Source organism: Maylandia zebra, linkage group LG18, assembly GCF_041146795.1.
Source record: "Maylandia zebra isolate NMK-2024a linkage group LG18, Mzebra_GT3a, whole genome shotgun sequence".
NCBI lineage: Eukaryota > Metazoa > Chordata > Actinopteri > Cichliformes > Cichlidae > Maylandia > Maylandia zebra.
This window is the reverse complement of record NC_135184.1, coordinates 11,072,772-11,085,944: the sequence shown is the minus strand read 5'-3', so window position 1 is coordinate 11,085,944 and position 13,173 is coordinate 11,072,772. Positions and strand designations below refer to the sequence as shown.

The 13,173-nt window shown below is 39.7% G+C and overlaps 1 protein-coding gene across 6 annotated transcripts in view; it reads left to right on the top strand.

Annotated features, from left to right (window-relative positions):
• LOC101487566 (protein tyrosine phosphatase receptor type M) overlaps positions 1 to 13,173 on the top strand; it is a 158,427-nt gene that overhangs the window by 42,058 nt on the left and 103,196 nt on the right. For all 6 annotated transcript variants that reach the window (XM_076876443.1, XM_012920229.4, XM_076876442.1 and 3 more), the window contains exons 3-5: positions 6,633 to 6,907; positions 10,347 to 10,425; positions 12,210 to 12,325. In XM_076876443.1, the coding sequence (XP_076732558.1) occupies positions 6,633 to 6,907; positions 10,347 to 10,425; positions 12,210 to 12,325 (470 nt within the window). The remainder of the gene's footprint in view (positions 1 to 6,632; positions 6,908 to 10,346; positions 10,426 to 12,209; positions 12,326 to 13,173) is intronic.

The following is a 13,173-nucleotide window of genomic DNA, read 5'->3' as shown; positions in this document are numbered from 1 at the left end:
GCCCATTACATGACCCATTTCCTGGAATGGATTGGCAATCGAGCGTACTGCATTTTAAGACGATATATTAAGCCATTAAGAATTATTTTTGATTGGCATGCAGCAACAAAAGATGCTGCCAGGGAACATAATAAGGGTCAGTTGTTCCACCTGACTAAAGTGACGGGGCTGAAACGTGTTCCGCATGATGGATGATTCTGGGTGAATCGGTTTGACTCCGTCAAAGAGACCTGCCAGGTCTTCATATGGAGAGCCCAAACTTATTCTGTTATTTTATCAGGCTCCTTTCATGTTTCAAAGGACACAGGGAAAGTTCTGGAAAATTGAGTGGAGGCCACGGCTGTTCACATTAACAGCCTAACCCTCACAGCGAGAGCATTTTTGATTGGTAGCAGACAGTGAGAATAGCCCTGTCTTCATTGACATTTCCAAAGCGGCCGCCGTTCTTTTCTGCGGTGGTGACCTCTGTGAATTTTATTAGCAAATGAGACCTGGAGGGTTTGGGTTTAAAGAGCGCCCCTTCATTCTGATTTCCCCCACATAATGATTTTCACAGGGTTCAGGACCTGAATGGAAGAGAAATAATGAGCACTACTCATTATTGCAAATTATATCGCCTGCTCAAACCGTTACTCAACTCATAATTAATCTCAATACCATCAACCTATAGACTTTGATGATTAGAATTAGACAGTAGCGTATTTGTGAGAACTAATTTATATCGGACGGCATAAAAAAAAGACTTTCCTTTCTTTTTAAGAAAAAAAATCCCTTCTTAAAGTAAAACAGCCATTCCAGCAGTTGTCTTGGGTTCTGTCTACACTTTGCGTTGTTCTGTGTCTTGGATAGTTTGTTGTTCCCACAAAAATTAAGGAAATTCATCTTTTGGGGCTTTCCATAAGAGCAAATACTCTGTAATAATTCTGTAGTCTAGTCTATGCATACATTACTATTAAATTGAACTATTCAAACATTTTCTTTATTTATTATTAGGCCCTTCTCCTAGCAGAAGGAACTTTTATGGATGGACGTGAGCTGTGGCCAACTCCTAACTGCTCTGCCAGCTGAGGGTGCTGTCAGGGCAAAGGATTAAACTAATGGAAGCCTTCCCTGGAGTATGTCCATGGTTCTCTCTGTATGGCTCATAATGCCATTAAACCACTAAGTCTGTTATTTGGGATTACTTAATGTCCAGCTGAACTTGAGCATTTGTGAGTTTACACTCGCTGGAAAAGCCTGTACTCCAGTAGAAATCATGTATTAGATTGCATAGAACTTCACTGACCAGCTACCCAATGTTTTCCGCTTTTTGTTTCACTCTCAGAGAAAATAACCCATGAACTAAGTGATTTAAAGGAGCCAATTAAAAAGTTCTTAATGTCCTTAATCAAAACAGACAACTGACTAATGAGAGAAATCTATGGAAACTGGTCAAAGAGATCGATCGAGCCCCAACCGATTCTGAACGATTTTCGTGACACCTTCTAATTAATGGCCTCTACAAACAAATTGTCTCATAATCAATGTTAGAATATGTATGAGATGCATTGTGTGATGTATGTTTTTAAATGCAGCAGCCTCTATTCAGTCAGTGTCCTTGTTAATAAATGTTCAAAATATTCCAGAATAATGAAAGTCACACATTTCAATTTCAGCAGTGTGTCCTTCATTTCCAAGGAACAGCAACATGAATATATGTGGCATCTGCAGCAGGAACACTTCATCTCCTTCTCATTCATTTTTCACACCAGTCTCCATGTTCTCCACGTACAGCCATCATTGTAATGGAAGGTGAAGGTGGCCTACATTGGAATAATAATAAATCTGTTCCTCTGAATACCTTAGACAATAGGCGAGCCCTGGCCTTTACAGAGTTACAGAGATGGGCTTAGTGTGCCGAGAGCCCTCTCCTTTTTTTAATTGGTCCTGAACACACCATTGTTAAGGTACTAGAGATGGAGAAAGAAAGGGAGAGAGAGCGAAAACACCCTTGTGCATCACTAGCACATTAGCACAGCACTAGCGCTGTGTCATTATAATTTGCTCTTACTGGCTTACTGGCTAATTATCTTGTCATGGTGCAGCAGGTCCTGCAGAGTATGTGGTCATTAAGCTCAAATGACAATCAGTGTTCTCCTGTCATCTTCTTCAACTCTGAGACGTTGACAATGGCAGTACAAAGAAGTGGCACGCTGTCACTCGAAATGCAGTATCTTTACATTGCCTGGCGGTCAGTAATGAGGAAAGGGACACGTTTTCTCCTTGTGTTTGGGTTCACTGGCTCAAATCTACACAATTTGTGGGTCTCAAATTTGGTAACAGACATTGCACAGCCTCATGGCTACAGTTCTGTATCCCGGATAATGGTGAGGAAGACAGTCTGATCAATGCATCATATGCATTTATATTACTATCACTTTGATATTTACGGCTACTGTATTAAGCATAATTAAACAAGAAGTGAGTTCTTACACGTGGCGCCCATTAATATTAATATTTCATGAACTAGTAAAGAAATGCTGCTTGAGGGATCAGATATTTTCTTCTTTAATTACTAACAAAGAGAAGAGCAGTGCATAAATCCTCCAGTGCAACACTGTCACAACGTGGCTGTTTGAAATGAATAGGAAAGTCTGTTTTAATCATAGAGAAAAGCACTGGTGCCAGGATCTTTTGTCTTTGGAACATGAGCTACAACTGAACAATTCATCAACTGATTATTAGTGCTGGTTCGCATGACACCGGTTGCTGATGCCTCAAAGAAAAAATGTTGTGGGCACCTGAGCAGGCTGGTTGTTATTAAAGAGACCTTGCAGCCCTTTTGTAGAGGCACCTGATTGTTGTTTGAGAGGCTGGGGGAAAAAAGTGTCTCAAAGTCGACTTATCTCCTGCCCTCCTTCTTGTACTTTAGACAACTTTTTGCTTAGCCCCAGAAATAATCACCCTCAACACTTGAATCACAGATAAACTAAAAGTTTATGACATCAGACACTGGTGTTGGATGAGAACGCCCGGCTCACAGTGTCTGCTCAAATTCATCCCAAAGATCTTCTATCAGGTTGAAACCAGGACTCTTCCACACCAAACTCGCTCATCCCTGTCTTTCTGGACCTTTGTGCACTGGTGTGCAATCAATGTTTTAACAGAATGGGGCCTTCCCCAAACTGTTCCCAAACCCAGAGTCATCTATCAAATTTCTCATCAGTCGCCAACCCCTGGGCCATGGATTGGTACCGGTCCATGAGTCGTTTGCTACCGCGCTGCGAGAGTTGAAGCTCGGGTGTGAAATTTATGGTTTTCAGGGTTTTTAGCGGTTTTTATCTTTTTTTTTTTTTTTTTTTTTTTTTTTAAATCGTAAACTCTGCTTCCCCGGGTGTTTTCCCAGTGTTATGAATAAATCTTTTTTTTTTTTTTTTTTTAATTTGTTGTCGGCGACACCTTAAAGGCCTGTCTGTGAAAACATTGTCGGCCGTAAACTGGTCCTTGGTGCAAAAAAGGTTGGGGACTGCTCTTATAGATGGAGAAGCGTGATTCGTCACGCCACTGCTCTAGAGTCCTGCGCCGGCTTGCTCTAGACTACTGGATCCAACCCTTTGTTATAATACCGCTAATGAGTAGCGAGGAAATTTCATGACTGGAGTTGTTGAACAAGTGGCATCCTATCACAGTACAACACTGGAATTCGCTCCTGATGGCGACCAATCGACCAATCCAGAAAACATATGCCCGCCTATGTGCTTGATTTTACACACCTGTGGCCATGAAAGTGACTGGAACTCCTAAATTCAGTGATTTGGATGGATGGGTAAATATTTTTGGCAATAATGTGTATCTGCAAGTACACTCACACTTTCTAAATTATTTACTGTAGCTCAAGTTTCATAGTGCTAAAACTCTTTAGCCTACCTGACAGAAATACTAACAGCCAAAAACTGAACCTTACCAGTACCAAAACACTTGTTATTTTTCAAATGCAGTACATTTTCTGGGTCAAACAGAATCAGCATTTTCTGTATTCATTGTTAAATGGGAACACTAGCACGTGCACGTGTTCATCATAGCACTGTATTGTTTCACTGGTTTATTTTTACAGTTCATTTATTTGTGGTAGATGAATTAATGATATAGACCCCTCCCCCACCCACCCACCAACATGCGGCAAACATGTTAAGATCATTTAAAACAACAACTGCCTGCACCTGACGACACACAAAGCTGATCAGTCTGACTTGGTGTCATCACAACTCGCTGCTCCTCCTCCTCCTCTTCTGCTCCCTCTCCTCTTGTTTCATTGTGTAAACATGACAGAACCCCCACTCATTATCTGAAGCTGGAGACAGATGGAATTGGTGAGCGTTACAAGTGCAGCACAACAAGACGAGAGGGCAAGCTCGAGTCATCGATGGAACAAATAGGGTTTTGTGAGAGGCTGTTAGGCTGACACACTCGGGGGGGCCATCCCTGCTGATTTAGTTTGACATTATTCACCCTTTTTTAACATCATATCTGAGCAGATCCCCACATGTTAAATTTAATGACGAAGAATCGCATTCACCACAGCTCTGCCTTGCATACAGCAAGCGTTTTGCTTACAGGTTGTTTGTCTCTCCTCGAATCAAAATGTGCCTTCGAGTCATTAGCACACTACCCAAAAATGGATTTTAACATAAACTGATGCTTTCTTTTGGCTGTGTCTCAAATGCTGTTACGATTTGTGCCATCTCATTGCCAAGCCAAGCTAAATAAGATGATGACAAATAGAATGTGTTCTGCATCTCCTTGAAAGTTTGCCAATATAATAATTCTCACTTGTGTTTTATTGGCAAGAGGGTAGAGAATTAGATTAACCTTTGATATTGAACCAAAGTGATAAAATCTAAATGGGGCTTTCTTGGCAAATAGATTTCAGTTTATTGATTTCTCATCATTTCCCGTCTCTCTGTCATTGAGGAAAAACATTCCTGTCAAACATCCAGTATTTTTTCGGGATTGGTCTTTCTATGTCTTTGTATTTTGATGAATGGTAATTATAAGAGTGTTTCTATCAATCTAAAGATGAGAGCATTTTCTCATCAAAGGTCACACGCTAAAATTGTCGCTGCTAATAGGAAAGCACTCAAAGCAGCCATTTATCTGTTCTCTACGTCCCTTTATAAGATTGTTCCTTTCATTTCATTTATTAACTGCAGTGACTGCTGCAGCTCATGATCCGATTGCTAGTTTTAGTTTTATTGTCTTGGAAAGCTTTGTTTTGTTTATAACTACGCACACCAACAGCTCCAAGTTGTGTTGTCACACAATTAACAGGGACTTAATTAGTCGATCAAATCTGCTGCAACATCGTCCCAAGCCTTACGAAGCACCTCTTACATGTAGCGTGGCTGTCAAATGAAAACTTCAGAGGAAATTATTATTATGCCATTTGTTACGCAAAGCGCACACCAAGAAATCAGACACTGGTCTGATGCTGTCTTCATTCTTAGACTTTGTGAACATTATATGCAGTAGAAATCTGACTTAATGCGTAACAATATGCAGTAGAAATCTGACTTAATGCGTAACAGGATTAATAATTAAGGGCTACATAAAATGTTTTTCTAGTACATCCATTAGTTGTTGCTTTGTTTGACTTTGGACCAAAGAAACAGACCAGATTTTTTTGGCTAATGATGATATATCACAAGTATTATTAAAAAAAGACTTTTCCAATTACTTTTGGAATTTATCATTACATTTCAGTTGAAAGACATTACAAGCCGCTCAATCAAGTGTACCTAAATACACTGTATTCAAGAAAACTGCTGCTCCCTAGATTTTATTTTTTCCAGACCATTCTCTGTAAAACCCTAGTGATGGTTGTTTTTTGTGTGTTGTGAAATATTCTGTTCAGCTTGTCAATAACCATGCCACATCCAAAGCCCTGGGATGCTAAACGCCTTATTCATTTTCTAGTGATCACTTTTAGTTGTTTACCATTAGCTAATGGTTTTAAATGCTACCTTTACTTTTACCCAATAATTTCTAGCTTCTAATTCTACATGGCTATTTCAACTGTTTACCTAAACAATTCTATTTGTTTATCCATACTTTTGATTAATGTCAAATGCTTCTGCATAGTTTTGGAAAACACATTAGCTTAACTCTTAACTCTGTTAGTGAGCTAGTTTAACCTTTCTTTACTTTTTAACTTATACACTACTTTAAATAAGTTATTATGCTTGCTCTCTATATTCTGCAGCTTATTCATGACCTTTAATTAGTTACATCTTCTATGCTAATAATATATAACAATCATTATATATTATTAGCATCATTGTAGGGTGTTTACCTTACACTATAAAGCACCTCGAGGCGACTATTGTGACTTGTAGCTATGTGACTAAAATTGGATTGCTCAAAAATTCTCACAGTAACGTCTCCCTAATCTTAGATTAAATAAATAATTTATATTAAGTTATTTAAGTTAGTACTGCAGCATTTACAGAGATCGACTTTGTACCCCTTTTTACATGACTATAGGCTAGGATTGTGTAACAAAAAAAAACAAAAAAAAATTAATTGACCGAGTTTCTACTGGTATTTTGTATAAAAACCTTCTTAACCCATGATTACACTACTTGCTCATGTTGCAGGGTCAACCTTTATGATGGTGAACACATCAGGACGCTTCGCAGGACAGAAGGCCCTGCTGCTGACACCCCAGCTGAAGGAGAACGACACACACTGTGTCATCTTCCACTACTATATAGGAGGCAGAGACAACAGCCATCCCGGCCACTTAAATGTCTATATTAAAGAAAACAATAGTCCGATGGGGATGCCTGTTTGGAACGTGTCGGGTCCAGCCTCTCGCTCCTGGGGACAGGTGGAGTTGGCTATCAGCACCTACTGGCCCAACTTCTACCAGGTGAGGACATGCGGTTGAAAGCAAGTCATCTTTTGCATAATGTCTCGTTGCAAAACTAGGTTTCTCATTGTAAGGAGCCTTTGTAGTTAAGCCAAAGTAATTAATGCCCTTTTTCTGGGTGGAGCAGGACAAACCATTATTTGAGATGGTCTAAACAATTGCACAAAAGCTCATTCAAAACACCTAAGATTATTGATTTCAGCGGCTAGCTCGGTATCCATGGTAATCTGTTCTCTCTCTGTTCCATCTGAGCCTGCTCTCTTTTTCCAATTCTGAAAACTCATTTTCACCTACCAATGCACATGACTGCTGGCCGGGGCAAGGTGATTTCACACTTGCCTGGCTATTAGTCTTCACCAGGCTTGTTCCACGAGTCCACCACATGTTAATTGATGCAGAGAGACCCCTTAACCTCCCAATGGGAGATGGTCTCTTGGTGAATTATTTTATTATGGCCTGGCAGAGCTAGTCCACAGTGGAGCAGAGGGAGTCCTCCTGCTTGCTCATTGTAGCCACACTGATAACTTAGTTAACAAGGGACACCGCTGGGCTTCTCACTGCTGCATGCAGTATAGAAGGTTTAATGAGAGGCACACGGAGAAACGAAAGAAGAGGGGAAAGGCAACAGTTGAGCAGAACAGAATGTGCTGCTATTACCAGTAATAGTCACTGTTCACTGTTGGCAAGATTTTGACTTTTGTGACATAATAAAGCAAAGCCTGCCTGGTTAAATGTTTTCAGTTTGGCTCAAGACATGTAAAGACTAAAAGAGTCTGCCTCAGAAGCACAGCTTGTTGTGTTTGCATTTACTCTGCTTGCAGACCTTTTTAAGTACCAAGTTAGAGCTTCAGAAAGTTCAGACACTTTGACATTAACTGCTGCTTCTTTCTGACAAACGAATTGCAATTTCAGTGACAGCTGAACCCTTTGACATGCGTGGTTACGTTTCAATAAATTTCTGCATCTAAGGTGAGTGGTTAGACCCGAGATTACTCATTTTGTTTACCAGTGTGTCGAGGGAAATTTCCAGCATCTGTTGCCTTTAAACCCAGCTTTGTTTGTAATTGTTCCAAGACTGACAACATGGTCAAATGTGAGGATGCTAATGAACTCAGCAACAGTCAAGAAAGGAGACCAGTGCTTCAAGTTGTCACTAATTAACAACATGGTGCTAATTATAGGTATCTTTAATTGCATGGTAACCTACGCAATTGTCAAAGGGAAGCCACCTGATACTTGGAAATTATTTTTTAATTACCAGTAAGGCTTGAGCATTTCAGCTTTTGATAATTACTCCTGTCAGGCTATCCCTAAATCTTTAATTGACATTGTCATTTATTTCCAGAACTGCTGATCATTGTGCAAAACAATATAATTTTCACTAATCTGGAAGCTATGACTGTCATGTGTGTGCTATTTAAATACTTTGTGCATAAGATAAAAACCTATGGTTTACCCTAAAAAAAAAAAAGGAGTGAAAAACAGAAATGTGGTTATCTATCTTGATTTTTAATACAGCAGAGTCCACGGCAGAGCTAATCAATTCTGCTGTAATGCTGTACTTAGCCAAGCCCCTTAGGGATAACCCATGTGGCGATGTAGGCATTGAACGCTGGGTTCACTGTCTGTACGTGTGACAAATGAGAATGGTGAACTTTCCTGTGATATCAACAGCTTCGTCCCATGCGAACATTTTCACTCTGTGGGTCAGGCCCAATTATGCACTGCACTATTATTGATGTTGGAATCAATTATATCACAGCTATTAGGCAGCCTGACTGATGTCTGTTGCACAAACAAAGGATTTCAATTAGAGTGTGGGGGCCAGTTCATTTGTCTGGTGGCGATATATAGAGTGGTTGGCCTTTTAATTTCCTTTAAATTAGTCTGTAATGAGGCCATAATTGGCACCCAAGACACTCACTTTCATATTTCATGAGACAAAAAAAGAAATTTATAATTAGACAGCCTTATCTGAAGGCATCCTGCCTCCCAGATGACAATGGTAACTATCTCCGCCTTCACATTCCTAGGCTACAAAGAGAATCTCAGAGATAAATGTGTGTGGCAGTAGCAGGACATAAGTTTCTGGGTGACGCCACACATTGAACACGACCAGTAATGTATGAGTTTCACCGGAAGATTCAAGCTTGTATTTAGGGAATCGTGGCACGCCAAACATGTGTAGCTGTAGCACATGTGGTGTAATGGGTCTCTGCACCACACCCTGAGTTTGGGAAGGGACTGGCATTCTGTTTCCCTTTTTATCACGCTGCAGACCATCGAGTGCATAACTCTGACATTCTGCAAGGACGCACCCTCCGACAGGGCTTTGGACCATTTGTTTTGCAGGAGCTCTTGACCCTTAAAATAGGGTTACTCTAGTCCCACACAGCACAGTTGCACTTGTTTTTCAAGTTTGTCTTGTCAGAGATGGAAACTTGTCAACTAAATAACACTCACCACACAGCAAATGTTACAGGCAACTGTCCCTCCTCGTGTAAGAGATGACACTTTAATTTTGCACTGAAGTGATGATTTGCTCACATTTCTTTTTTTATGTAATCCAATTCTTGTGGCAACTTCTGTAAATTTAACATCCAAGGAAACTTAAGACTACCAGCTGCCTACTTCAAATCTTAGCTTGGAGTCACTGCCTTGCACAAACTGTCAAATACAAATGGGTTAGAGTAGTTTGTACTAAGAATTTACATGCAGCAACTTCCTGGTAAGGGAAATGCTATAGTGTGTCACCAAGCTATTGTGTTAGCTGTGCAGGTTAAAGAGTAAAACAAATAGTGGAATATCTTACTAATAATGATGAAAACATCTAATATTTGTATCCTACTTGGAGTTAATATTAATTTGATTTTAGCTAACTCCATTATAAATTTAGCATACAATTACACTAATGACTTTACAGTGTAATCAGTGAAATCAAGATGGGTTTTAACTGTTTTCTCTGTTAAAGACAACCTTTTTCCACTAGAAGAGGGAAACTTTTAGGGTGGCGCCCACCTTTGCAGAGTCCCTTTTCGTGATCTAAACCTGAAGATCGGTAATGTGGAAATTGTCACGGTGACAGCACTACCTTGGCGGCTAATATCAAATGATCAGATACATGTAAGCGTTGGGTGAACTTTAGCTAAATTGAGTTTTAAGCATCGCTCTGATGTTCGGACTCTCAGCCCTCACACTCTGTTTCGTCAAGGCTCAAACTTAATTTAACACTTGCATGTCATAACACCTATCAGCTGTGACATACTGAGGAAATAATGTCGGTGGCCTGCAGCTGTGTCACCAGCTGCAGGCCGGTTATGGAGCAGGGGGCATTAGCAAGAGCTGGACTTCTTTATGCGCACAGACAGCCTTACTCAGGTGTCATTTGAAGATGTGGTCATTTGTCATTGGTGTTATAACTCTCCTTTCTCTTCCTCAGATTGTGTTTGAAGCCGTAACCTCAGGGCAGCGAGGCTTGCTGGCCATCAAAGACGTTGTGGTCCAGGGCCACCAGTGCAGTAAGTCCTTTTTTCCGTCACCATAAAAGAATATCATCAAACAGTGATTGTCCTTTCCATGACACCCTCCCAAATACCTGTGTCACTGTTCTATTCAGGGCCTGCCAGTCAAACAAAAGGCCTTCAAAGAATATTCTACAGTCAATCCAAGTGCGAGTCTCCCTCCTCCTAGCTCCTTTAAGATTTATGAGCACATAGTTGACAAGCAGAAGTGTCACTAGTGCTGTTAAATCTATCCTTTGAGAGATGGTAGAAATAGTCAAAAAAGGGGGATGAGAAACAAATCCTATCATACATTATGCTGCTTCTTGTTTGGATTCCACAATTTTTTTTCCCCCCTCCCTTAAGGATATTCAGTAAAGTATCTCGTCAACATCTGTTCAGAATTCTGCTATCCCTCGCTGAATATAAGCAGAAGCACTTCAGAGTGCACTACAGATGTAATGAACGAGTAATCACTCGCATATTTAGAATCTTTCGGCTTCTGCTTTTTGGATAGGCTGCTGCTGTGGGAGCAGAAGCAAGAAGCCTCCTCAGTATTCTTCAGGTCTATTCTTCTCTGTGCTGAGAGTCGCATTAGTCCATATGGCGCTCCCCATTCTAAAATCTAAATCAATACCACAAGGGTTTTCATCAATTGATTTATGCTTTACTCTACTGCTCATAGCTGAAGTATCAAGCTCTGATTGTCAGGCACTAATGACATGCTAACCATTTGAAAGCAGCTGAATTCCTACAAATGTCATGTCAATAAAATGGATTTATATAGAAATAGGTGTTGCATATAAATGTATTTGAGTAAATCAATGAGGTCTCATGACGAGGCCTGTGTTTAAATGCGAGTCGATCAATGATCCACTTAGTGGCACTTGGGTATTCTTGAATGATAAGCAAAATGATCAGAGCAACTCATCAGTGGAGCACAGCCAATTCATTTTCTATTTATATGACCATGTGGAATATCTAAGGTGTGATTATGCCACTGGGCGGTCTGCCTCTCCTTCCGTCATTAAAGACATTTGCAATGACAATATATTATTTATTTATATTTATTTATATATATATATATATATATATATATATATAGATAGATAAGATAGATAGATAGATAGATAGATAAGATAGATAGATATGACAAAGTTATAAAGGAGGTATAGTTCAAAGACAAGGTTGTAAAATATTAAATAGAAGTGAAAGTCTTGATGATGAAAGTGATAGAATTAGCTTTTGCCAAGTCTTTAGAGATTTGGTTATGTTTCGAATCAAGGTCGCTCCACTGAAATGCCCCATTTTTCTATGCAGAATAGCGATACTAATCAAAAATGTTCTACATAAGTTACTTTCTGTGGACTATCCCAGTCAGTGAGCGTACTGATAATGAGCACAGTTGGAGACGAGAGAATAATGCTTTTTGATAAAAAAGAAAAACCCGCCTCAATCACTGGAAGAATTCAGTAAAAGAGAGTAGAAATTAGACTTTTGGTAGGTGAGAGATTGAACTCATTTTTTTGAGATTGTGTCTCATTTTTGGTGAATCTTTCTCACAAAATGATGGTAGCCTTGGGCTTTAAGGGTGTTGCGTACTGTGTGCGGTGGTGGTGGTGGGGGTTTGCTTTTCAAGGATGCTTTTCTCAGTGTAAAATCTGATAGTAGCATAGTTAAGATGTGGCTATAGAGTGGCTACTCTCGACTCCAGTTGTCAGAATCAGATCTTTTCATATCACCACAAAATATATTTTGCATATTGCATATTGTACAAACGTTTGCCTTTTTTTCCCCCACAGTGAATACTCCTCATTTCCTGACTATAAAGGGTGTGGAGGTCAATGCCGGACAGACTGCGTCCTTTCACTGCACTGTCAACGGACGCAAGCGGGACAACTTCCGCCTCTGGCTTCAGGTACGTAAGAGATGTTGTTATCTTGTTTTTTTTTTTTACACTTCTGAAATGCATATTTGTTACTTAGTGGGCTCTTCTGGTTTAAGCTTTTTTTTTTTTTTCTTTAATAGATGACAGTTTTCAAACAATCAAGCTAAATACTGAAATAAAAATTTTGTGACCCAGCTAGAGTAACTTCCAGCTCAACGTCTTAGCAGGTGAAATCAGGACAGTAACCAGTGACAATTAGCCTTTTCAACATCATGTTAAAGCAAATATCCACTGACATCTATTTTTATTTTTATTTTTTTATTTTTTTAAGATTGGAAAAATCACTGAGCTCATTTACAGTCAAAACTATTTAAAAAGTATAAATGGATACAAATCATAAGGAAAAAAAAGCATAGGGATCATACAGAGCACTGAGTGTATGTATGTTTGTAAAAGAAGATACGGTAGGATTTACCACTGTTGCACATTATTCATTCTGGGTGGCACAGTAGTACAACGATTATAGAAAGAAGTTTCTGGACTTGCACCTTGGAATAAGATGTAGGGAATACGGATGGAGGAAAGGATCAGTGGTTTAAAGTCTGGTTGTTTTTGATCTTTTATCACTGAACCGTCATTACTTTCAAAGCCCATACAAAGATACTGATACTTGGTTGCCACCCGTTCTTTCAGGAAACTCTTGCAGCCATTAAAATTCATTCTGTGCTCCATTTGACAATTTCAAGCTGAGACATTCACACATTGCTCTGTTTTGCCCTTGTTTGAGATTTCACCTGCTCACCAGATTCCCAGAGACCTTTGCATCTGGGAGGTTGGGGGATTAGGGTTGTTTCAGATCACTGCAGTATTGTCTTAAC